This window comes from Pelecanus crispus, chromosome 2 (assembly GCF_030463565.1).
Source record: "Pelecanus crispus isolate bPelCri1 chromosome 2, bPelCri1.pri, whole genome shotgun sequence".
NCBI classification, from domain to species: Eukaryota; Metazoa; Chordata; class Aves; order Pelecaniformes; family Pelecanidae; genus Pelecanus; species Pelecanus crispus.
In genome coordinates this window covers 55,843,226-55,870,133 of record NC_134644.1, presented here as the reverse complement: position 1 = coordinate 55,870,133, position 26,908 = coordinate 55,843,226, and the positions used below count along the sequence as shown (strand labels likewise).

Here is a 26,908-nt window from a genome sequence, read left to right as displayed (position 1 = left end):
ATGAATACTGCCTCAACTTCAGAAAGTGGATCATATTCCACAAACCACACGAGACCCTTTTTTTATGCACAGCCAACAGCACAACAGCCTTTTCCGAATCCATGGTACCTCAGTCATGCATACAGTCCATACTGTGTACCTGCTCCAGGTAAGGTAAATGAGAGCTCTGTGTGGTAGCTTTGCTTAGTAAATTACTGCTAGAGTGGAGGAAACAAATGTGTATCTGTGTTAACAAGCTGCTTGGGAGTTTAAGGTAGAATTAATGTAATGTTTTAGTTGTCAAAGATCTGATTTATGAAGTGTTGGTTAAATGTGTAGCTTGTGTGCTGGAAAGCTCTGTTTCTGGAGAATGGAAACTAAGGAAGTATTAAGTAATGGTTATCCTACAGATACAGAGCTCTAGAATGTACCTAATAATTGTGTGTGTATATATGTGTGTATATACGAGTTCCATGGATTCATTATAGGTATGGATAAATATAAACTTAAAAATCCACACAGAAAAAATATTGTTAAATACATCTTGTAAATGATATACCTATGTTAGCTTTTATCTGGAGCTGTCATTTTCAAAGATAATGCTATAGTGTAGCCCATAAAATAATAAAAAAAAACTAAAGAAAGCTAATTGGTGTATGTTCCAAGGAATAAAATCAAGCTCTGGTTAAAGTCTGGCTGTCCAGATAAGCTGTTCCATAACAAGGAACTCTCTCTGGGTTTCTGCACTAGATTTGCTTCCAAGCATTGACAGGTGGAGTGTTTTACTTACCTGTGTGTCTGACCTTGTAGCTGTCCCTGTGCATGCAAGCAATTATTAAACAGAATGACTTATTTCAGAAAGAAGATATATTATTTGTCTTTATTTTTTTTTTTAATCCCCAATGCCTAGGCTTCCGAAGTGGAAATCCATATTTTCCATTTTATTCTGTTGCGCTCCACGAATACCCTGGATATTTTGTTCCACAGCATCCAATGCATGCAAGAATTAACAGAAGGCCTTATTTTAATGCTCCCCCACCTTCCCCTATGTTTTATCATGCAACAAGATTTAGACACTATAGTACCCCTGGGAAAAAAATGGAGACAAAAGAAACACAGACTGATCCTAGACAGCCTGAAAACAAGCAAAAAAAGCATCAAGATACCCGTACAGAAACGAAAGGCTGTGATGCAGGAAATACAGCCTGTGCTTCTTCTGGTATAGGTACAGAGACTGAAAGTGCTTCAGAGAAACAAGATTCATCTGGATCTTCCATTGTGGTAGACAGAGAGTTTCATAACAAGAGCTCTTCCAGCTCTACACAGTATAGAAATCTTCCCACTGGAAGCTATGCCTTTGAGAAGGAAGAAGTGAGGATAGAATATGGAAATGGCTCTCCAGCTATTCAACTGTGGAAGTCCTTTAAAGAAACTATCCCTCTGTATGATGTGGCAAGTGGTAAACCAGTCCCAGAAAACATAGTGCAGCGTGACTTATTTTCTGTTAGCTCATGTGAAGGAATGATATATGGCCCTCATGAAGGGGAGAAAATGGTGCCAGGAGCTTACTTGGATGAGAGAAAAGCTGTTCTCCCCTCAAAACAAGGTGTTGAAACTGTGCAAGAAAAAGAGGTCCAAAATAATGAAGGGAAGCTGGATGCAGAAAAGCAGGGGAACACAAGTCAATGGGCAAAATCTTCCCCAGGTGAAACCATGGCAGTGCAAATTGCAGGGTTGGCAAGATCTGTTAGCATAGATCAACCAGTGGTAAGGCAGGATGTGGTAGTAGCGAAGAAATCCAGCTCAAAAAAATCTACAGGCTCAAAAACTTCTCAGGAAGAGCCCAGCTTTATTCAACAAGCAGGACTACTTCCATCTAGTATGGAGGTAATGAGTGACTTGAGTTTTCAGCAGAAAAAGCTGAATCTAAGCCACAGCACAACCAATGAAAGTCAAACAGATAAAAGTATTTGGTGTGACGAATCAATTGAGAAGTATGTTCCCTCTAACAGTTGGCTGGCTTGTTTGGATGATATGGACACAAACTACAACTATGATGTTTGTTTGCCACAAAGGAAACATCAAAGTGTACTCAGTCTTTCTTCTGATGACATCTCCTCTAGAGAGGAAGGGTCATCAGTTGATAATGCCCCAGTGTCTTATTTTGTCCCTGACTATGTGCTTCAGAAAAGCACGTATACTTTCCAGAAAAGTACAGAGGGCTTAGAGAAAGAAAAAATTAAAAGTGCTGGGTCCCTTAATGAAGGTGAAGTGGTAGGAAGGGAACAGATGAACAGCTTGAATGACCAAGATGTCAAAAACTCTTCAACCATGAAGATTAAAGAGGCTTCCAGTAAAGGTAGAAAGCTGGGAGCCTTTCCTAGATCTTCTAGTCGGAAAAAAATCAATTCTCTCAAGAAAAAAGCAGCTAAGAGTTTGTCAGAAGTTGAGGACTCTGAAGAATACTCTGTGAGGGGAGAAGAGGATGAAGATGGAGAAGATGAGGAGGATGAGGATGATGATGACATGGACGAAATTGAGTATTTCTTTCAAGAAGCCACTCCATATGGAATCTTGACGCCTAGTAAAGGAAGTTTCTACCAAGTTGGCCAGAGGGTGCTTTGGAAACCACCTAAAAATGCTATACCTGCTCAATTAATTAGCTGGCCTGCTCAAGAGAAAATAAAAACTAGGAGTGGGCTTGGTGAAAACATTGGTGTAGTTTACAAGCCAAAGGAGAAAGAACAAGATGAAGTTGTATACAGTGACTATGGGTATTATGGAAGAAAGAGACCTATGGCAAGAAGAGGAGGGCTTGAACACCAGCGAATGCTACGGAAATTGTTGGGAGGTAAGCTAATTGCTGAGGACAAAGTACTGCTTAATAGAACACACAGAACACCTAATTGCAGTTGCAAATTGTAGTTTGAACCACTGGGAAGATTGAGAATGTTGTAGCCTCAGGTTTGGCTTAGAGACAGAAGTATTGCAGAATATTTTTTTGAGGAGGAGAGGGTTTGCTGCAGTTTTTACTCTATTGCATGAGGGTTCTGCATCTTTGCAACCAGGAGAGAATTTTGCAGAAACTCTCCTTTGAGTTAGATTTTATACACTTACCTTTATGACCTCAGTGGCAATTTATTAATTTGAAAAGTTTAAGGTCATTTGAACTACATGTTTACCACTGTTTAATAATATCTTGGAAACTTGGCATTTAAATTTATACAAACTTCTGACTCTCCCATCACAGACCAATGTTAGGTGGATTAAACAGGATTAAGTTCATTATAATGTGGTGGCCATACCCTGTGTAGCTTGTGTCCTCTGCAGAAGAGGAGTCAAACCATTAGGTTTTTCTAATTGTAGCTCTCTTACTGTTAGGAACAAAAGTTCTGCTGTATTTTTGTAAAATCAGTGTGAAACTGTATTAAATTTGATCTGGAAAAGAACATCTTATTTAATCAAAGGTAGATATTGGTAGCAATTGGATTCATCTGAACTGAAATTAGAGTTGTCAGTCACTGTTCATAACTGGTTATGTGGGTACTTCAGTGAGTGGCTGCTGTTTAGTATAGTCTTGTATTGTGAAAGGCATCTAAAACAGGGTGATCTACTTCTGATAACAGGCTTAGTGTTCTCAAACTTTATTTTCTTTGTACAAAATCTGTACACTTAAAGCAGCTTGTATTTTTTGTCAGGTGTGGTCTCCAGAAAACTATGTTTTTATTAGACTCTGACAATTAGTCAGTAGCTAGCTTTGCATTCTGGCCTGTGGATCAAACAGTATAATAACATTAGAAAAACTAAATACTGACTGTAAATCACTTTTTTTTTTAATTAGGAAGGCTGTTAAGGGAGAACATGGGGATACCACCTGAAGAGTATTGGATTAGAAGTGGTGCTAAACCCAAATTTACCAGCCAAATACATGGTGGTCTCTCACCCCCAGCCAAGAGCAAAGAACAAGGTACAACTTAATTCCTTAATGTGTTTCTGTTCTTAAGGAACATTCAAAAGGATATGATACAAAATGGCAAGCTTATGATATTTGGATAAGATTTGAAGATAATAAAACTAATTCTCATTGCTCTGATATTGATGAAATGCCTGCCAGTCAGTACATCTTGGGGTATATTTACAAACTCAAACATGTGAATAAGGATGCATTATAGCTACCCTTTTTTTTTTTAAAGGTACCATGGGAAATCAAAGCATCAAATGCTTTGACATGGCCAAGCAAAGCCCTTATTTGTGCAAAGTTGCTACTCCCATAAACCACAGTATTAATTCTTTACCCAGATGCTCCTCTTCAGTGCACACACAGTGGCAGTTCCTAATCTTGATGAGTAGAATGTATAGGAAGTCATGTGTGATAGCTACATAGGCCAATGTTCAGAGAATCTAGCACAGACCAACAGTTGCCCCAATACTGCTAAAGGATGTCTGAGTGCAAAACATCTTGATGTGGTTATGGAAAAGATGAACAAATCAAAGTTATTCTGACAAAGTAAAAGGTTAGCTAGTTTCCATAGCTTTTTCTTGCCTCCCAAAGCAGAATGCTTTTTCTTTACAATTAAGGTCTAGTTGGAGTTCATATCTCTTTCTAGATGCTCTTCAAGGGTGTTTCTTAGTGTAAGTGCTGTTGGAACAACTGTAGAATTTGCTGTAGTCTGAGTATTACTAGTCTCCTGGGTCACATGGTTTCAAGTATCACACAATCAGTCTATCAAATCACCAAGTGTGACATTTATCTTCAGAACAGACTGATGACTGACTTTGCTTCAGTTCAGTGATAATATACATCACGTTTCCTGTATCAACAGCCCAGTAGACTGTTCTTCAGAGTGTATTCCTCAGAGTTATCTCTCTGCATTGCTTTCCTGCTTGAGCATGTCGGGGATTGGGATTTGCCTCCTGCATTGGAGGCTTTCTATCCACAGACTTCAAAATGTTCTTGGGGATTTTTATGCTAGCCTGCTCTATAAAAGTTGAAAACACTTCACTTCAGCAGCACCTTTCTTAGCGCCTTACAATAATTCATAAAAATAATAAAATAGTTCCAAAATAATTTTGTTACCTTTAACTTTCAGCATGCCCCTTTTATCCCTTCTAAGTCATAGATGGTGCAGTGTACTGAGGATGTTTGGCCTGTGTGTTACTCCCTGCTTTCTCTTCCTCCTTTTCCAGCCTATGTAGTTTAAAGAAGTATCACACTCAGTATTAGGAAGCACAAATTGGTTTCTTCTGAATGCTGTTCATGCCAATGGATGCCTCAAAAGTGCTAGTAAAATTACATGCTTTTAAAAATGTTGCTTATCTTAGGACTGGTTTCTTCAAATAAATCTTAGTTAAGTGCCCTGCAAGTAAGGGGGCTTGGCTAAACAAGATATGTTGAATTAGCAGTAATATATGCTAAATTTGACTTCTTGAACTGTGTACCTATGGTGCATAACTTAACAGGTCTGAAGAATTGAGTTTTTTAAAGAGAATGGGTGAGTTGGGTCACTTGGACAGCTATCAACTAGTCTTGAACACTTGAAAAGCAAACTAGAGCAGAATTATCCAACTGTCACTGGGTTCCTTTTTGCCACATTAATAACTATCTAAGTTATGACCCAAAATACAATGCATCCAGAATTATGGTTAGACAGTGATTAAATATTGTAGATGTATAACACGGTTGCTTGACATATGTAGTGTCAGTTTTATCTGCCACTAAAATGGGTATGTAGAGGGAAGGGAGAAAGAGGAATACTACAGACCAGTTGGGGAAAGTCCGCTTAAATTTGCTTAAAGACTGTGCTTTGGAGAAATAACACCAGTCGTATCTTGCTATTTAGGGTGCCCACCTTTGGTTAAACCAAAGAAGAAAAGAATAGGCAAGCCACCATCAAAACGCAGAGACAGAAGATGTGAGGTGGAAGAAGTGTGGGAGGTGCCTAAAAGCAGCGTACACAAAGGTTGGTATACAGTGACAAACTACGAAAATGACTGTTAGAAGCATTTTTCATTACTGTCTCAGGGACTAATGGTTCTTGGTTTGAACTGCAAGGATATTGGATAGCTTGTAAAATAATAGCAAATGCTATATATGGAGACAAGATGAGGAAAAAAGCAAGTTAAACTTTGAAAACTTACCTTGCTATTGTACAATATACATTGTAGCATTGTGACCAGGTTAGGTTCCTTCCCTTTATTTAAGGGAGGGGGGGGCAACAAAACAAAACACACCAAACCCCACTGTTTTAGTCTAGTTGTTCTTCAAACTGTTCTACTAGTTTTTTTTAAATGCTGGGTCCTGTGTCACTTTGCAGTATATCCTTTTCTTTAAGGTACAGGTCTGTTCCAGCAAAAATATTGTCATTTGATCCAACACAAATGCATATAGATAATTCTTAAGAACTTCAACTTTATGGAGTAGGAACATCTTGCTACTTTAGAGGAAGATGGGAAAAACAATGGAGGGTAAAATCACATTAAGTAGGTTCAATAACAAATATGCTTTTATGCATTTGTGGGAGAGTCTGAAAACATAAAATTGAAAAGGGTCAGTACATACAAGAAGTTGTAAAAGATCGGAGTTCCTTCTGGAAAAGAACAATCTGGCATAATAAAGCTACCTTGAATATGCAGTCAGGAAATACATGAGTTAAAGGACCCTCTCTTTATCATATATTAAACAGAGGATTATGATTCAATGTATTTGCACTGTCTGAGAAAAAAACTTAGACTGAAGCATCTTATTAGTCAAAACTGGCATCAGTCCTGAAGTCAGCTTATTTAAAGATCAGTGTTAAACCTTTAATTGCTGACCCTTTTTAGTAAAAGCATCTAGGAAATTTGCATTATCCCCAAATATTTCTTGTATTTGCCCCAGTAATAGTTGGTGTTTCTTGAATGCATTCAACAATGTAGTTACAAGAGCACACTGAAAATATGCTAGGAGTTTGATATAGAACTTTTATCTGTCTGTTACACTGGGATATTCTGAACTCCAACACCATTCCTGTGGAATTTTATCCTTGCTGGGAGGCTGAGTACATAGTTCTAACAACAATCATCAATGTCTTCTCCTGCAATAGGAAAAGGTGGTCACTGATGTCTAGTCTGTTTTTAGAAGCAAATTGACATATATTGTTTGGAGGGTGAATGTATACATTAATATCCTTTTTTCTTTAGGGCGTGGAACAAGGAAGTCCCTCTATAAGAGAAGATAACTGCAAATACTGGGGGGAGAAAAACTATGTGAGGCTTGCATAAATCCAAAACTCAGTTATTATTCTCTTGTATATTTTGTAAGTTGCTGTGCACTATTAAAGGATAAGAAGTAACACTGTAAAGACTGAGGACACTATTAAAATGGAATTAAGTATCTAAAACTAAGGTCACCTTTTTACAACTAGCACATATACCATTTAAATAATAAATTTAATAGAATTGCACTTTGAGACTTCTTGTATTCCATCTATACATGGAAGCAAAAAAAAAAAAGCTTATGATAGGGATGCATGTGTATCAGTACCATTATAGCATACCATTTACTGCTGCCCTGTTCTTAAGCTCTGCAGGGTTGGGAAGCCTGTCAATGTCATCTCATAGTCAGTTTGTCTATATGATGTGGATGTAGGTACAAGGTTCTCTTCCATCAGCTGGATTTTTGGCTGGATTTGTTTTTGTCAAAGTGTAAAGGAATATAGTTAAAGCTGTATCAAATCAAGTACTGACTTGAAATTTCAAGGCAGTTCCTCAGATCTTACTCTCTCTAAATGCATGATGATTGAGGACTAAAACTAAAGCACTGCATTGATGTGATGCTTCCCCCTCCTCCCCTTCTTTTTCTGTGGAGACCCTTAGCTGGAGAGATGGACTTTGAAGGTGAAACAGAAGTTTTTACAACAGTGGGATGCCCTGTTCCCTGACTTCTTACTTCTATTACAGTTGATACTGTCCTTGGCAACTCACTACAGAAAACTCTCTTTATAGAACAAAGATGATAAAACTAGGGCTCTGCTGAGCTATCTTATGAATAATGCAAATAGACTGATCTAGATGAGGTGGATAGTTCAAAAATGTGTGATCTTTGTCATGTCCACGAAAGCCAGTATCACCATGTGAGAAGAATAAACATGATACTGCCATTCTTGGGTGATTCCAAAATGAAGTGATAGTGTGAGTGAAAAAGGTAGGGAAACTAAAAAACTGAAAAAAAAAAAAATATCCTTTATAATAAAGAGCGGGGGGGTGGAATGGACAGACAGGATTTGTCCTCTGCCTCATCTCCCAATGTTCTTATTCTGTCTATGCCCTAGAGTAACCTACATGGATAAAAGTAGCATTTCCTGTGACTGCATTCAAGTTTTGTGCCTACCTATTACTAGTTTGACCTGTAACTGAGGTTATGCTGTTTTCCCTCAGTGAGGAGTATTGAGGTTTCCCTACCCAACTGATCCTTGATCCTTCTATTTTTTTTTATAGCACTTGCTTACTTGTTAAAGAGCTACTTAATTATAGCCTTTACCCCAAGCTGTTAGGGAAAAGGATCCACTTTAACACTGTGATGCCAAGTTTTTATTTCCTCTCTACACTAAGCACTGCAAGAAAATAAGGAATACAAATTCTTATTTGGCTTTTGTGCTGCACAAAACCTCTGTTGCATCAGAACCTCAAACAATAAAATGAGGGAGGAAATTGCTTCAGGCATGGAGCTTTTTAATACTCTGGAAAATATAGGACTGCTGCTCTTGGATATCTAATACAGGAATGTGCTGCTCTTGGAGGGGGATAGACTTCTTATTCTGATGGGGAGAATGAGTGGTAGAATCTCCCCAACTTGAAGACTACAAGCGATGACCTAAGAGTAATCCTTGGCTATAACTGAGACCTCTTAGGTAAGGATTGACTACTTTTTCCCTGAACTTGAGCGTAGCTTTGGGATTGAATGTTAAGCCAGTTCTGCTAAAGACTTAACTGTTTGTCTTTTGCTGCTTGTCTGATAAAAGAATACTCATGACCTCACAGTTACATGGCACTCTTTGGGAGACTCTTGTGAATGGCTAATATTTTGCAGGTACTCCCAAGATCATGCTAGTCATTCTTTCACAGGTCTTGCACTAGTCAGTGTGATTTCTACTCAGTTGTAAGAAGCAATTTAGGGCCTGGTGATGCTAGCTCCCAAGAACATGTGAGGGAGTAGGAGTGTTTAGGAGTGTTTAGACAGCTCTTTGTCTGAAAACAAATGCTATTTTAAACTAATTGCTTAAAGTCTTGTAGTGTACCCATGGTATGGATCCACACCAATGCTTGAAGTAGTATGCATGAATGTTCTAGTGCTCCCAAAATACTTCTTGGATAATGTTATATGTAGTGTACTCTACTCTGACAGTACTAGTTCTGTGACCTTAAAACTAAATCTTTTACTTGGCTCTTTCTTCACTCAGCAGCATGGATGATTTGTGGACTGCACATTAAGTCAACTGGCTTACAACTGCATTTAATGTTCAGAAAGGTTGTGAAGAACAAACTGCATTATAAAAGGCTGTGAATTCAAGACCAGGCTCTTATGCAGCCAGATAACTAGCCAAAGTGATATTTGAGATTTAATTTGTTACAGATGCATGTGTCAATTTTTTGTTACCGCTGAAGCTCGATTGCCCAGTGATGAGTAACTGCAGTACTGGCATTATGATGAGCTTGTAACTATAGCAGCAGTGCATTGCCTTTGAAGTTTTTGCATGCTTCCTGCAGCATCTACTGAAGGGCAGATGAAGAATCTATTTGCTGCTTGGCACACCAGTAACAAACCTTAGAGGCTTCAGAGACTGCCATACTAGGAGCTTTGTGTGGACAGACTTGCTGTCAGTGACTCAGAATTTCTAACTCCTCATTTGTCGCTAAGTAAAACCTCTGTTGCAAAGTGGGTATGGTGTAATCACTGAAGTGGAGCCAGTGGGTTATGTTGGCTTGCCAGGTTTTAATTCTGTATTTTAATTTTCAATTTGGTAGCATATGTGTGGCACAAAGTTTTCCCTTTTTACAATGTCCTGTTTTCTGCCTTATGTTGGAAAAGATTAATTACAGGTCTTTCTATTAAAATAAAACAGAAGACAGGAGCCAACGGCAAAAACCACTCATTGCATGCTAACTGTAGGCATACCAAGGAAGAACAAGTGCACTGTTTAAAAAAAGGTCCTCAAATTGCCCTGACTTGCTGCCACCAGCCATCTCTGTCAACAAGACTATAAACCCAATGTAATTTCATGGCCAAAGAAATAAGGTGGATGTCAGTATTTTTGCTGAAGTAATCTTTGAGAAGAATGGTTCTGAGTATTAAGATAAACAGACCTGGGAGCTGAAGACCTGTTAAGCTGTATTGCCTATGAAGTATGTTGTAGCTGCATTTCACACTTTAGACTCACGGGACTATACAATTATGCTATTACTTACCACTTGGGCTTCAACAGAACTTTCAAATAGAAAAATATGTGCCTACAAAGAAGGCAAGGAGTGCTAGAAAAAACAATTGGGTCTTTGAACAAAAACATAAAATAGCTCAATGGTTAAGATTTAAAAAAAAAAGGGTCATCAAGTCTTTTATGACTATAGCTTTCTATCCTGCTTTCTGTATTTACTTCTACATAGAATCATTTTGCACAAATATAAATAGGTGTTGGTATTTATCTCTAGTCTATGTATTTCTAAAAGACCTAAAGTCTCTTAAATGTCAACTTTGGCACTGTTTAAAATGCTAAATGATGAAATGAATCATGTTTCTCAGCACTCTAGTGCTGGCTGCCAGTCAGCACTACTCAAATCTATCAAAACAGCTTTAATTTTGAAATGGGCTCTACTTTTTATCGGTTTCAGTAGAGAACTACTGAAATCTTTATGTATGGGATGTGATAGAGATCTATAAAACTGGTAATGTTATGGGGAAAATGAATAGGAATCAGTTGTTCACATGCCTTCCATTACAAGAACTAGGGTGTATGAAATAAAACTAGTAGGGAGCAGTTTGAAAGCAGATAATGTATCTTCATGAATTAATTAATCTCTAGAGTTGCTTGCTGAAGGAAATTGCAAAGTTTACAAGAAGTGACTGGATGTAAAAGAAAAAAAGTACATCCAAGGCTACTAAATACTAAAATATAACCTATGACACAAAGTAGCTGCACTGCAAGCAGTAGAGGCCAAGACAGCATTTTGGTGAAATAACACCACTAGAGTTTGCACTGCTCTGTTGTGTAGGCATCTGCTGTTGACCACGAGTAGAAAAGGATACTGGGTTAAACAGACCTTTTGTCTGGTACAGAACAGTGATTTGGTATCTCAAGAAAACTTTTAAATTGCACTTGATATAAGTTAGAGAATGTTCTTTTACAGTATTTTTCTCGATTTTTCCAATAGTAAGCCCTGGTAGGTCAATGCGAAGGACCCATTAACAAGGAATGGGATGACTGACTAAGGAAAAACTGAGTTTGTTTTTATTGAACTAAACTTCAGAAGACTCTTAAATGACAAAGGCTAAAGCAACTGAAGAGATCTTTAGGTTAGCTCTGCTCTAAGACAAACTTGAGTGAGAACTCCCTTGGAATGCATCAGGTGTATACTGTAGCAGTGGCGACTGTTGGACAGATGACTGGAAGCCACAGCTAAACACAAGGATTTTTTCAGCACCAAATGTGGTGATGCAGAGAACCAGGCCATTATAAATTTCTTCATGCTATTTCAGCTGTTAAATCTTTTCCTGGTGAAAGAGCCAGGAGCTTTGAATTTGTTGATGCTGCTGCTGATACAGGGAACTATCAGGAGTCACCAGTAAATCCCATCACAGGGAGATTTGCTAAATAATACTGGAGGATAAAACACAGCTCCACATTCAAGATCTGGGAACAAGATAAAGACTCTTTTTTGTAAGAATCTTTGACTACCTTGTTTTTCCCCAGAACATACTGTGAATGACTGGCAAGGAATGGGGGTTTATTTTTACTAAATGACTTAGACATGTAGGAGGGAGAAAACACACTTTTAATGTATACTTTCCTCTGTCCTCTTTTCCAAAGCTCTCAGGAGAGAAGGAAAAAAAAAAAAAGTCTTAAATGCATTTTAGTCTATGGTTCCTTGATCTCACTGTTAATGCTCACTCCACTGTTAGAGCTTTATCATGCTTTTTTTTCCAATATAAGCATAAGCACAGAGACTAAGTTCTATATATGTCCTTCCTAGTCCCTTCAAAGAAAACCTATTTTTCTTTCTCCTTTTTCAGAGTACCAGTATACATCATCTAGGTCCTCAAATCACAGCTTTGTACCACTGTACCTTGATGTTTCAAAAAGTGATGCTTACTCTAATGCAGTTTATAGCTATAATCTCAATCTTTCTAGGCAAGTCTGCCTTGCAAGATTATTTAAAAGAAAAATGCAGTCAGTCCACAAGGTCAATTAAGTACACAAAACTTTCTCTTCTTCCTGCTTACAAATTTGTTACTACTATTCTGTGGCTCACATGCATATAGTTGAAAACTATCTTGAAAGCCTTACTCATTTATATTCTTGTGGGATGATTCATAAAATATTACTACATAAAATAGTTCTAGTAAACGTAAAAAATAAGTTGGAGTTTACTTCCCCAAGCCTTTTTAAAAGGAAAGAAATCTCTCAAATGTATCAAAACAACTGATACTGAAGTATATGTAGAAATTAATCTTTTTAATTTCTAACATGAAAACCCCCTTTTTAAATAACTAAAACCACTACCTCTTTACAATAAAGTTGAACATCTAACATCATTACACTTGGCTCCCACTTCTACGGTTTGGAGAACACTTTAGGTGTTGCAGAACTGTGCATATTAATGGCAACGATGTTGACATTTTGCTACACAAAATCCCCCAAGTCTTGCTGACACTGCAGTTTTACTTAAAGTAAATCCCCTTGATTAACTTTTTCCCCCTTCAGCAGTGCTCTTTATTTCCCTAGCTGACAGTACTAGGATAAGTACAATGAACTTCAGCACAAAGGCAGTATGCAGAGAAAAAAAATACAGTACAACCTGCTTATTATAAGCACTGTAAGTGAACTGTCAGTGCTCTGCATGGTGCAAACTGCAGTCCCAGTACAGTGAGGCATTGTATACAATAAAATAACTTCATGGAGAAAAGACACTTCAATAGACAGTCTGCTGAATTCCGCAGATTTGTTGGCGATACCTTGGTAGTCACTGCTTTCTGCTGTCACATGTGGCAATGCAGAGGCCCAATTTGACCAAGACAGATGACCATTAACACAGGTTTTACAGTATAAAGATATGGTTGATTGACTATTGTTTAATGCAGCTCTCTTCTTTCTGGCTGCAGCACCGCAGAGGGGCAGAAGAGGACAGCCAGTGTAGGATGCTGTATGTATCCATCTGTACGTTCTGAGTTTAATAAAGCCCTTTCTGTTTCTTCCTCATTCTTTGGATCTTTCCTCGCAATTCACAAGTAGAGGTCAATGAGCACGCAGCCGGTGACTGCTCTCAGTCAGATTCTGACTTCTCGTTAGATTTAGATGATTTACGCTTTCTCTTTTTCTTCTTCTTCTTTTCTTTTTTTTTCTTTTCCTTCTTTCTCTTTTTCTTCTTGTGTTTATCTCTACATTCTGAGGAAGTAGAGCTGCTGCCATCTTCTTCATCCTGATCACTGTCATCACTGTTATCATCATCATCTTCTGAGGTAGAGTCCTCCAGGAGCTGCTTCAGTTGCTGTATCCTGAGTTTAAAAATGTGAATAAGAATCCTTTCTAGCTCTCCTCTACCTGTAATAATTTATTCTAGCTTTCATCTGTTTCCTTCCTAGCTTGAGAAATGGAAGCTGCATGCACAGGGCAGGGGAACACCTCCTCTTTTGCTGAATTACACTCCCGTTACAGTTTTCACAGACCGATAAAAGCAACCTCTTCTCAGATGAGCAGACAGCCTGTTCTCAGGGACTTTACCCACAGGATATCAAAGACAGACTAGCTTATTGGCCAATATTTATGTGTGCAAAATAACGGGGCAACAGCTGTCACCAGACCACCATAAGAAGTTCTATGCTTATCCATACACAGATGATCCCAGTCATATTGGGATTATGATACTATGAAATTCATTGCTCTGCTGATACAGGTATGATGTCAGTGAAGCTGACAGAGTAGGCTCTACTTAAGATGCAGAGGTATTTTTGACAGGCACCCTTCCTTTGAGCCTTCATGGATTAGTGGCAAATGGGGACAAACAATTTGCTTATTTTATTGTTGTCTTCAGTACCCTCTCCAAGGATAAAAAGCAAAAAAGTACAACACATTGACAGCAGCAGCGCTACTCTACGGGCTACCTATAGTTTGTTCAGTTATCTCACTGATGCAGTTCAAGTAAGTAGGCATTAAAGAACTCTGCTGCTTTATATATTGAATAATGACCTCACATGAGGAACAACATCAGGTGCCTAGAACCAGCTTTCTAAATCCACCTCTTCATGTCTACTGAAGGCACTTTGATGCACCAAATTTTAGAAAACATCTCAGTGAAGCTCGGGGGGAGGGGGGCAGGGGGGGTTGGAAATCAAACTGTTTTTTAGGCCTATACCAAAACTAAACTCAAGTACCTGATTATTATGGTATAAATGATTATGACTCCTCTTTAAACTTTGTTTGAGGAAAAAATACAGAAGCTAATAGAATTAAAGAGGTAGGAAGTACTACTGAGTGATTATTGAGAAAGTAGAAATGCATTAGTGTCTGCCAACATAAAGAAACTGCCACTAAATAATGGTCTGAGTTGGTAAGAGTAGCTTATATCAAAATTTCACCTATATATTAGTATCACGTTATCAAAATGAAAAACAAATTGAAAATTCCATTTACTACAGAAACACACTTACCTCATTTCTTTTTCATGACGTTTATTTTCCCTTATTATATCGTACATTGGATCTTCATGTGCCTTTAAAGTGGAAAACAGAAAATCCAGTGTTGGTAAAGAAAAGTATTTACCACTGACTGTTGTATTGCTTAAAGAATAAACCGAAGCAACCCAACGCAAGAGGCTGTTATCAAAAAATGAAATACATTTAGCAAGCTCTTAATTCACAAGTATACTCTCAGACTTAACATCGTTACTCTGAACTGGTTTTTTTTACTTTAGGAAAAGCTTATCTAGTTACATCACCAAAGAAGGGGACTCTGCTTAGGCATACTACCTCTCTCCCTCTCTGATCACAGTTAACTTAGAGAACCCCATACATATACTATAGGAATAACTAGATATAGAAGGAATATTGAAGTTCAAAATAATGAGCTGTGCCCTTATAGCGTATTTTAAAAACTTGGATACAAACATGCAGGAATACAGAAGCAAGGAACATAAGACAAATGGATAATGAAGTTGGAGTTGTCCTAACATGCTATGCGCTACCACTACTGGTTCTTAAATCAGTTATTTTTAAATTAAACAGGCATTGCAGCAAAAGATGGTTGTGAAGGAAGATAGCAAATAAACTTTGCAGATATTTAAGCTGAGTTAACGCCATGCAAGAATGCAGCAAAAAGATGGGGTGATCATTTCTGTTGGAAGACTCAGCAAACAAGTTCAACAGAGAGGAGATATCAGATGCTGACTGGAGCTGGGAATTAAAATGTCAGTAGCAACTGAAAGATGTTGGGAATGCACCACGAAGGGCCTTGGAGACACAGCAAGCGTTTGATGCAACAGAGAAGAAGCCTGAGGAAAAATGAAGGATAGAGGCAATCTGGTCATGGGAGCAGACTAAAAATACTCTTTGCAGTAGCATTCTGATTGGACAGAACAAGTCCAGATTGCATTCTTCAAGGATAGAAATGAGGACATAAGACACAAAGTGATGAGAGCTTGAAATACAGTTTAACAATGCAGAGCAACGGGATAAGTTAAAGAGGTCACGCAGAAAGAATCTGCAGAACTGAGATGTAGGCTCATGTAGTAAGAGATCAGACTTGTAGACAATGACTGGATTACAGACCTAGACAACAGGCTTCATGATGTGGTTGTTCACAGAGCGGAAGGCTTGAAGCAGCTGTAATGTGGGCAGCTCAAGCTTGACTAAACGTTTTTTGTTACGTTGGCATTTTAATCACAAAAACTGAATATAATGGTTGAAACAGGTTCTTGAAGATTTCCAATTTAAATGTAAATATTACTAATTTTCCTCTTGGAGAGTAGATTTGCTGCAAAGTAGTCAAACATCCAACCACATCTGTAGCTTTTTCTTTATTAGGAGATTTTCGGCATCTATATTATACTAGAGACAGAGGAAAAGTCCTTAATAAAGCATCATCTAAAAGGATTCTCTTCACTTGCAAGATTATGCATCATCAATATTAAAAAATACAAGCAATAATACCACAGTATTTGTACTCACTACTCTAAATTGTTCCAATTTCTGATTGCCTTTAATAAAGAATGGGCATTCTTTATCTCCTGTTCTGTGTCCGTAACGTTTACACCTCCAACCTTTAAAAAAAGAAGCAGCAGTGAATTGTACCTCTGAGCCATATCAGAAGAAGCAAAGAAAAAGGGGGGGAGGGGAGCTTATTTTTTGAAAATATTTCCAATTTTTTGAAACAAATAAATAGATACAAGTATTATGTTAATACATGTAACGTCCATTTCATGCATTTTATTACAGCCTTCAAGATACTGGTTGCTTTTATATCAATATGATGCCGATCTACCTGGACCTTGTCATCTGTCCACCAGACATTCTGCCCTCCCCCAGAGTAAATGGATGGCTATATGAAGGTCCAATGACACCTGGAATATTTTCTGCCTTACACTGCATGACTTTGACTTCTTTCCCCAAAGGCATCCAAAGCCCTTTTGTAGGGGCATGTGCCAGGAATTCTCGTGCGCTTTCATTGCCTGGTACATCAGGTATGCAGTCTTCTGGTTTTGTTTCATTCTCCTACAGAAAAAGATAAGGACAATAAAAATCGTATTTTCTTTAACTTTGTAAAAATTAATAGTCCAAGGCTTTCATTTAATATGGAACCTATTTTCCCGGTAACATTTCTTTTTTCCTTGTATGATATGAAGGATCCAAAATACCTGAACCTTTTAACAGCATTAAGTAATTTTCTTTTTCCCCTCACCCTTCACTTTTCTACTCTGAACTTTACTGCCGTCTTAATTCCATTCCTTCCCATTTATTTTAGTAGTTTATTTAGATAAAGATTATAAATGAAAAATGGACAAGTGGAGATGACTTCTTCGTCTCCCTGGTAACAAGACATAATAACTAAAAACAGCCTTTACAACACACAGCAGTATTTTTCAGGTTAAAAGCACTAGATTATGGGTTAGGTATACAAATTTGGCAAAAGCAATGAACATTATGAAAGGAAAGTATTTTTACACAAATATTTGAGCATAAGCAATGGAGAAGAATCCTGAAAAGATGCCATTCAAACTGAAAATCCGCTTCACCGTAAATGACTCCCCTCTATCTGCACTATTAAATACTGCGTTAAGTGTGCGTGCTAAGAGGTGATGAAAGAACTGGTATCACCCTATCTGATTCAGGGTATTTCACTCTGGATTCACCAAGTCAGAGGTTGTATTGTAACTGAGGAGCTCTGAGTGTTCCCCTGGAAGCACCTAATTCTCTCAGTAATTTATATAGGTAAGGTAGACAATTAGGATAAACGGCTAAAAGACAAGTTGTGTGAAAATCCCTCCTAATGCTAAAAATGTACTGCAATATATTTACCAACCTTAATTAGCCCTGGGGGAGGTTTCTCGTAGCTGAAAAGCAATAGAAATATTGTTACTCTGCAGCTTAGCACAGACAAACAAATTGAGAAAATGCAGTATTTCAACGGTATAGAGTTAAAACCTTCACCTCATGTTTTCCCTTAAATTTTACTCAATCAATAATCACTAAGAACTATAGCCGAACATGGATACCTGGATGCAAGCAGACTGAGACACAGTGTTTGTCACACCACCACACATGTCCCTCACAAGCGTCCTTCAGATTCATATTCTTGTGGGGGAACAACTACTTTCATTGCACTGCTTTACAGGGATGTGTCGTACATGCAGTTCAGCTTCAGTTTCCATAAATGCACAATTCTCTCCTTTATTTCTGTAGCACCTCTCCCCACGACCTCACGGATCCCAGTTTCTTTACTCCAGCACTGCTGAATCATAGACATACTCAGCTGACAATGTCGTCAGACCATTCCCTACATCTAGCTTTGCCAGCCAGACCTAGTATACAGTAATAATTTCATCTTTATTCTGTGTATTAAACCTAAAGACAAAACCTTACTGACCAAAGTACGATCTTTCCTGCAGCGTTTCTCTGGAGTTAATAGTAGATATAAAATGTATTAAAATCCAAATAACAAGCAGGTGCTACATAGAACACAGCAACTGAGAAAGTGCACGTGCTTAGGAGTTAAATGCCAAGACACGGTGAAACGGTCTTTATAACAATAACTTTGAGTGGTGTTTAGTGCATTTTCAAACAAACAGATCTTTACTTTTACTTGGAAAGGAAAAAAGTCATGTTCTTGTGAACCTTCTGGTCCTTTTATTCCATTAAACACCTTTCAATGAAATAGCATAAACCTTTTACAGCACTGTGGGCTACTGACGGAGTCATTAGGCAGACTCAAACCCTTTTATCTTAATTTATTCTTTTTTTAAATCCACTCTAGTGGAAACCGGCTGAACAACCTCTGCTTCTACGCTGCACCTCCCAGACTTCTAGGAACCTGGAAGAGACCCGTTTTTCCCCTCCAAGAAATCGTCCTAAAGTCACCGAGCAGTTTTGCAAGGGGCCCCGCGGGGAGCTGAGGGCTGCTGGAAGGCACCGGCGGCTTTCGGGTCGCCGGAGGCACCGGCGAGGCTGCCCGGCGAGGCACAGCAGGTTGGGGACTGAAGCACAGGCCCGCCCACGCCTAAAAACGGGGCGCGTTGTGAAAAATGGGACGGAGCTGGAGCAGCCGCTGCGGGAAGGGAACGGGCCCCTGCCTTCCGCGGGGCCGGGGACAAAATAAAACCCCAAACCCCGCCAACACTGCACTGGAAACGAGCCCCAGACGGCGGGGGGGGGTGGGGGGTTGGGCTGGGAGCAGAGCGGGGGGCGGCCGGGGAGCGGGCCCCCCGGGCCCTCCCTTCCTCCGCTCCTTACAAGGACTCCAGGTGCTGGAGCTTCTGGAGCTGCTGCGCCTCCTGCCTCTTCCGTTTCCTCTCATGCCGGTCCTGGGTCCTGCCGCCGCTCGCCGCAGGCTCCGCATGGCTCTTGGGCCGCTCCTGGCTGCCCCTCGCCGCTTCCTCCTCCGCCCCCTCCTCCTCTTCCTCCTCCTCCTCCTCCTCCTGCCCCCTCGGCGCCCTGTGGGACATCGGCGCGGCGGGCAGAGCCGCGGCGGACGGCGAGGCCGCGGCGCCGCCCCCTCCCCTCCCCGCCCTCCACGCTGCGCATTTCGCTTTCACTTCCCCTCCCGGGCGGGGCCCGCCCGGCCAAGGGCGGACTTCCTCCGGCGGCAGCGGCGCGGCCCGGCCGGGCAGCGCCCCCTCCGCCCGCCGCCGCGGCCCTCCGCGCCGCCGCCGCCCCTCGTACCCCTCCCCGGGCCCGGCCGGCCGGGCGGGAGGGAGGGAGGAGCAGCCCCGCTCAGCCCGCCCACGGCCCGCCGCTGCCTGAGGCGGCGAGGCGCTGTGAGGCGGCGGGGCGGTGCCGTCCCGCCAGACTGCCCGCCGCTCATCCCCGCCACCCTTCGCGGGGGTTAAAAATAACGTGTGGGGTGTTCCGCCCTCAAAACACCGTCATTTAAAAAAAAAAAACAAACCCAAAAAAACCCCCACCACCTCAGTGGCACAAGCATTTATACACGCTGGGGTGGGTGTGGATGGGACCTGGGGGAATATGGCGGCGGGCTGGCCAAGAGGCGTCAGGGAGCGGGTGGCCTGGCGAGGGCAGGCAGGCTGAACGCGGGGCAGGCCTGGCAGCGAGGGGGGCACCTCCTTCCCCAAGGCCTCGGGGAAGGCTGGGGGTGCAGCTGAGGGGCACCCGGGAGCAGGGGAGAGCGGCCGGCTGTGCGAGGAGGGTCCCTGTTGTCACAGGCAGCACTTGGCAGAGGCCAAAATACATCCGGGTGGAGGGAGGGGAAGGTCAGGGCCATTTCTTGCAGCATCCAGAAGGCGCTGACTGGGTTTAGGTTGGGTTTTTTTTCCATTTTTAAGGGGCAGGTTGGTGCCACAGGAGGTACATGTTGGTTATGGGGCAGGGCCCAGCCACAGGCCCAGGGAGGCCTGGCTAGGGCCCTGCCGCTGCGGCCGTAGCTGCCTGACCAGCAAAGGGCAACGCCCTCCTTTCCAGCGTACGAGCCCCCCTTGAGAGCCAAATCTGCTCCCAGGTTTTGCAGTTTCCTGCCCCAGCCGTGATCTTTCTGCTGCAGGATGAGGAACGGAGGTAGGTCAGGGCTGGGAAGGCAAAGCTTAAATCGCTACTTCAGCCTCACGCTGAAGTTCAGGGCACCTGAGATTTCCAGGATTGCTTAAGAGCTGAGTGAAATGCAAAAAGATGTATCTTAGAAGTCCAGGAATTGGAGGTGATTTTAACCGATCATCTTAGCGCTTCAAAAGTGTATGTCAAAGGCACATTTGCTGGTAATTACTATTCCAGCACCCTATGGTTCTAAGGTACAATAAGATGAAAGCAATCATTAAAAAACTTACCTTTTACAAGGGAAATCTCAATCTCAGGGTTTATTTAACAGTGTAATATTATTAAACAAGCACTACTTTAATATTATTTTAGGTTCTACTTCGTACAACCTTACTTATTTGGGACGAAAGATCGCGTGTCTCTTTTCTCACCTGCATCTGGCAAAGTGGCTGCCATTGTAACTTCAGATCCTGGGAAACTGGTTGTGTCCAGTTAATTCTGTCACAGTCTTTCTCAGGGATTCAGTGCTTATTTTAAGTTTTAAACAAAATAATCTAGCTTTTGCATGTCCTGCCACTGATATATAATAGTGATGAAGATTTTTATTTCACACACCAAATTTCATAGGTTTGCTGGCACTGGAAAGAATGCAGCAACCATTCTACCACAAAACAACATTAAGCAGCAAAACGACATAATCTTGCAGATATACTTCTCAAAAAAAACCCAGCTTCTGCTCTTCATGACTAATTCCAACATATCCATCTGGCTGAGATGTCATGAGATGGCACTTAAGTTGTGAGAAAACCTTTTCATTTATCCCATGGGTCTGTAGTTAGCTTGTGTGTTTTGCTTAGCGGTGGGCCTTTCATGGGTTTTATTAGTAGCCTTTCTCCAGGCCTAATCTGGGAAGAAGAGGCTGAGTTGCTGCTATCTCTTGAAATGGCAGATCACAGCAGTTGACCCAAGGTGCAAAACTCAGTGAAGTCCTCTTGTCTAAAGGCTCAGCACCAAAATCAGTTTGTTTGCTCATCTGTGTTAAATATCTGTGTGTCTACGCTTAGTATGAGCCAAATGGAAGGTAATGTGATTTAAGGTAATCCATTACAGAGCAGGTTAAGCAAATGATGTGAAGTTTGCTGGAGGCTAAGAGATTTGCTGTTGTGACACTGCTAGCATGTGGTAACATGTCAAATTGCAGTCAGTCCCTTTTATGGTCATGTATCTACAAGCAACAAGTGAGGAAGGAGAAGTATTTTGAGGTGTCACAATTACATTTAAAATGTCTGAAAGAACTTAAGTGACACACAGTATCATTTTGTCACTCTATTTAGAGAAATGGCTATAGTTACTAAAAGGTAAGCACCAGCTGGGCTGATGCCTACTAAATAGAGACTTTATTTTGGCAGCAAACGCAAGTGATATAATGGACTCTTTTAGCCCCCCCTTTCATTCCAGTGTTATTTTGCTGTTTTCAAGTGCCTTTTTACTTCACATAAACCAACAGAATTGTCCGACTCTGGAACAGCTTTCCAGCACGTTATGACAGTGACAGAAAACCGAATTAATTCTAAGATGGAGAGTTTCCAGTTTATGAATGGTATTCTACAGGAGGGACGTGTGCAATAGCAAAAGAGACAGGAGTTCTCCAGAAACCTTACCAGTCTCGCTTTCGTACACCCTTGACTGTCCTAGCTTAGCTGAAGTAAGAAGAGTTCTGCCAGTTTGGAGCAGGTAAGGACTTGGCTTAGATGACCTCAGATTCAATGAATTCAGCCTTGGCAGAATAATTGACACAAATTCAGGAACTAAGCGCATAGTCTCAACAGAATTGCGGGGTTGCAAGTGGAGGCAGAAGGACAGACCATGGTATATTATCCTCTTCTTACTGTTAAGTCAATGAGAGCTTGGCTGCGTTCTTTGCATCCCAGTGGCTTGTACATCCAGGCCCTAATTTCTGAGCAAATCAAGGCATTTGTATAATACTCTTTACCACAGTAACTTAATGGGGAACACAGAAGGTAAAATTAGGTACATAAATCTGCTCAGCCACAGTGGTTTAAATGTGTTCTTTCTTTGGTTTGATACAAATAATTTTCTAGTGCATTTCCTCATCTGTCTTAGAAATGAACTTTATCACTTTATGACCCAGCTCAGAAGTACCTATCTGTGAGGTCAGACTTTTTCACCCCCTACTTTTAATAGGGGGAGATTATTTAAAGCTGTAGGTAGCTCCAAAATTTCTTTTTCCTCCTTTGCTGAGAAAAGCCCTGGATTCCTGTGACTGTTGCACACTTACCCAAGGAGACCATTGCTTTTGTATCAGTCCTTAGGAAAGATCAAAACAAAATGAATTGTGAAGAAGGAGGGAGTAGAAAAAAAGTAATCATTATTTTCAGTTCTATTTATTCTGGAGCGAAGATCTTCAGTACCTGTAGATTGCTTAAATCTGTTCTATTTAAAGGGTTTATATTAGCTGAGGATCTGGTTCCTTGTACTTCAGAGGATATTCATTTGAAGTTGTGGTTTGTTTTTTTTTTTCCTTTATTTGAATGTAGTGTTCAGACATTTCAAGAAGTTAATTTCTAGGGAAATGTTGTCTTACCATAAGAGCTGACTGTCATGGCCCTGTAATTCCAGCTTCACCAAAACATCTAAGCAGAAACATTAATTGCTGTTGAAATGTGAAGTATCTGAAAGGACGGTATGTTTCATAATATCCACTACAACTTTATTTTTGTTATAAACAACTGAATGTTTCAACTACAAGCGATAATACTGGGGCCAAATTAATTTACATCTATGTCATCCCATGGGCACCAGTATGCCTGTGAGAGTGTAACCCTGGCAGAATGTCAGCCAATCTGTTTTTCTCCATTTTTGGCTGGCTAGAGCTTTGGGCCAGGATCTGTTTCTGATTATGTGTCAGATATTACACACAGGAGAGGAATCCAGAACCCGTGTTAGGCTCCATGGGAAGTTAAGCACCTCCTAATGGGATCCAGAAGAAGCAGCAGGCTGAGCGGAGCCTAAATCCAGCATGGCCAGCCCACAGCTGCCTGAAGCTAGCCCATAGGAGACATTCAGAATAGAGGGAGTCTAATATCTGGACCATTTCTGACCTCAGGGAAGGCTACCTCAGAACAGCAGTGGCACTTTGAACCACTTCGGAATCTCAGCTGTGAAGAGAGGTGCTGGCATCCTTTCTCACAGAGAAATGGGAAGTTTTGTTGGAAGCAGCAGTGCTGCCAATTTGTTTTGTATACTATCTTAACAAATCAACAATGAGAGACTTGGATTCGGTCCCCTGCTCAGTCTAGGTATGCAGTGATGGTGACTCACGTCTCACCAGGATAAAATGCCCTAACCGTCAGACTAATGGCTACACTGGTGGGGGCCACCCACCATTCATATTCTACTCTTTGGAAGCAGTAGGGAAAAGCATTTGAGATTCATGGGGTCAGAAGGACAAGTGTGTCTAAACCTGGCTGTGAGTACACTAAGAGGGGTGCCCATCCCTTCTGTAAGATACAAAATCAGTGCTCTTAGCAGGGGCCAGAGCCCAATTGTCCCTTGGTTAGCAAGCACCATTACACCAGGTGACAATATCGTGCTCCTACTTGCCGCTTCTCAGATTAATCTCATGTTTACAAAGGCACTGCTGAGCAGTGAAAAGTGTTCCTACACACCCGAACTTTAATGTGGTGTTTACTGCCATACGTCATCACATAAAGGGAATGAGGGAGCAAATGTCTGAAAGAACGTGATGGCCACAGCTGCATTTTGCACAGTCCTGATCCTGTCAGTGTTCAAGATTCTGTAAATGCCTACAGGGGCCAGCCTTTTAGGAAAATTGGGTAGAAGAAAATCAAGGGTTTGGATCCCAACCAAACACAGGTGTGAACTAAGCACTGAACTGTTTGTTTCTCTAAAGACTAGGTTACTACCTAGGGTATTCAAAAATGTGCACTTGCAGGAAAGCTTTACAGCTAAGCAAGGAAGCATCTTTGGAAATTAGGGTTGGACAGCAGTTGAGCAAAGTTATTTGAACTGCAGCTTTAGTTTGAAGTCCCTTCATAAGGCTACATCCCATTTTAAGCACTCAAGTCTTTTTATTGGAACTATCCCAAAGACTGATAAGCTGGTACTTACAAGAGGAGTGATTGCCTTCCTTGTTGTAAATTCTGTCCTCCAAGCCTCTGGTAGTTCAAGTTGATTGAATGGATGAGCTCCCTCCATCCTTCTGTGAAGATACTGCCATACTGATCACTTGGAGTTTGTAGTGGTAAAGTCACCCATTCCATCAGAATTGTAATGCTTACTGTCTTTTCAAGCCACCACTAAGTGAAAATGATCTATCTTTGACCTTTCTTCATTATTTTAACTCACTTAAGACTTTAGAGATGTGACATCACCCAACAACTTACATTTTTCATGAGTTTTTGCCCTTTGCTTTCTGGTCTTTATAAATAAATACAAATAAATGTATGTAGTCCCAGCCATTTTGTGTTAAGTGCCATTGACATTTTTTCAAGAGTGAGACTCTGTTTGATGGGCTTGTATTTCTGTAGTACACTATTGATATAGCACTGTATCTCCAGTTATACACTGACATGGTGTCTCTTCTGTTAATAGAAGGCCCCAAATATGTCATTATGGAGGCAAAGCTTCATGTAGCCCGCAAGTGACTTTGCCTGAGTAAGGACTGAGCACATATGGAAACTGTGTAAGTAGTAGGAGCACTCAGATGCTAACAGCACATTATATAACAATAGTGGGGAAGGGAAATTTTGGTTGACAATCCTTGGACAGCCTCCCAACTTCTTACAAAACATACCATCCTTTGTGGGATCGCTTATGCCCAAGCTGAGTGGGCAGGACTTTGGTTTCATAAGAAACAGCCAGATGCAATGAAGTCCGTAATTCTCTATTTATCTGTTTTTGACAGATGAGAGGTTGAGCCAGGAGTGCTGCAATTTGAACCCCTTATTAGAGGGATGATAATTATTCCAGATTGGATGTTCCTCATGTATTAAATCTATATATATACTGCTGCTTAACCCCTAGTGGTTATAGTGTCATCAAAGTTGGCAAGAGTGTTGCTACTGACTTAGTAGGGATGAAGGCGAGATTCTTTGCCTGGTAGCCAGTTTTTGGGGTTTTTTTTCCATAGCTACAGGAAATTCCTCCTTCTGAGCTTTGGCTATATTCTTAAATCAGTGATCAATTTGCAAGAACTTTTCCCTTGCAAAAGCAGATTCTTTTCCTGAATTTTGCCTCCGTAATATAGTGACTGATAAAACAGTTCCCATTTAAACAATGCCCGGCGTATCAAGTAAAATAGGCAAATTCAGCTTCAGTGCCAGCATCTGCCCTTGCTATGTCCCCTCCGAGTTGCCAACTTTCCAGTGGAACACTGGTTCAGTTGCCTAAAAAGACTCCAGTGTTTATTAATGGGTCACAGAAACTACAGAAATGATGAGAAATACAATCTAAAAAGTTTAAGGCAAAGATTCTTGGTTCTGCTTGCCACCTCTATTAAACAGGAAGATGACTTTCTCTTGTTAAAATAGCTGATCTGTTAGCTCCATGCAAAACAGCTGTTCCCACTTAACTGTATTTTTTTCAAAACTATCCAAAGTTTGCAGCTCTTTAAGTATAACACACTTCCCATATGTCAAGTTACCAGGAGCTTCCTTCTAGGTAACTGAAAAGAAATGAATGGAAACTCACAGTTCTAGACCACCTTCTTTCCCTGCCCCTCTCAAGAGGGTAATAGAGAAAGACTAGGGTAGCAGTGGTACAGCAATGAAGCAAGGGTTGGTTAAGCAAGTTGACCCAGGAGTGTCTCTGACAAGAATGAGAAAGGAGCTCTGATACTGAACTATTGAAACTCATGCCAAATGCACAAAAATAATGTTTTCCAATGGTGGGCTAGGAGCCTTTATATTTTTGTTCCATTATGCTAGTTTGCTATGAATGACATCCAGAAACACTCCCTCATAGTAACTTTTGCTTGAAGGTTACTGTCATCTATAGTTATATAGATAGACAAATGGAAGGATAGATATATATCAGTACAGATATAGAAAACATATTCTTTTCTAGTCCAATCTGTATCTAGGCAGATTCATGCATGGCCTATGCTCTTATATATCACTTGTGGTGCGTAAAAAAAATCAGTTTAGCAATAGGGCTTTCTCTTGCCAGCCTTGAGTGGTGCTTTTTGGTCATGCTTCAATAAACTAAGAAATAAGAAGTGCTCTGCCCAGTTATAAAGTAATTTTAATAATGTACTAGCGATACTGCCAAAACAAGTAGATGTTGGCTACAGGTGGTTAGGCTGTGTTAATAAAACATTAGTTAAGTTATCTGGAAATGACAGCTTGAAGTCTGTGGGGAAAAAAACCAGGGCATTTTGGGCCTCCCAAAATACAAGTACAAGATAATGGTGGAGGCCTTGAAAATTCAAGCACAGGGCAATAA

General features: G+C 40.6%; 2 protein-coding genes across 2 annotated transcripts; one reads left to right on the top strand and one right to left on the bottom strand.

The window, feature by feature from the left end:
- LOC104026434 (uncharacterized) lies at positions 1-5,977 on the top strand. Its single transcript, XM_009482791.1, has 4 exons — positions 1-148; positions 890-2,830; positions 3,821-3,946; positions 5,820-5,977. Exons 1-4 carry the CDS (start codon positions 1-3, stop codon positions 5,975-5,977), a joined length of 2,373 nt encoding a protein of 790 aa, XP_009481066.1.
- Positions 5,978-12,175: 6,198 nt separating this feature from the next.
- RP9 (RP9 pre-mRNA splicing factor) lies at positions 12,176-19,380 on the bottom strand. Its single transcript, XM_075705342.1, has 6 exons — positions 19,169-19,380; positions 17,742-17,772; positions 16,804-16,933; positions 16,391-16,482; positions 14,876-14,937; positions 12,176-13,723 (listed from the first exon to the last, which is right to left on the bottom strand). The coding sequence occupies exons 1-6, from the start codon at positions 19,378-19,380 to the stop codon at positions 13,492-13,494; spliced, it is 759 nt and encodes a 252-aa protein (XP_075561457.1). The 3' UTR covers positions 12,176-13,491.
- Positions 19,381-26,908: the final 7,528 nt, after the last annotated feature.

Coding starts and splice junctions, on each gene's coding strand:
- LOC104026434 (XM_009482791.1), top strand. CDS start 1: ATGAATACTGCCTCAACTTCAGAAAGTGGATCATATTCCACAAACCAC. Junction 149..889: donor ATACTGTGTACCTGCTCCAG/GTAAGGTAAATG, acceptor CCCAATGCCTAG/GCTTCCGAAGTGGAAATCCA. Junction 3,947..5,819: donor AGCCAAGAGCAAAGAACAAG/GTACAACTTAAT, acceptor CTTGCTATTTAG/GGTGCCCACCTTTGGTTAAA.
- RP9 (XM_075705342.1), bottom strand. CDS start 19,380: ATGTCCCACAGGGCGCCGAGGGGGCAGGAGGAGGAGGAGGAGGAGGAA. Junction 17,773..19,168: donor CTCCAGCACCTGGAGTCCTT/GTAAGGAGCGGA, acceptor ATTGCTTTTCAG/CTACGAGAAACCTCCCCCAG. Junction 14,938..16,390: donor AATTGGAACAATTTAGAGTA/GTGAGTACAAAT, acceptor TCCACTTTAAAG/GCACATGAAGATCCAATGTA.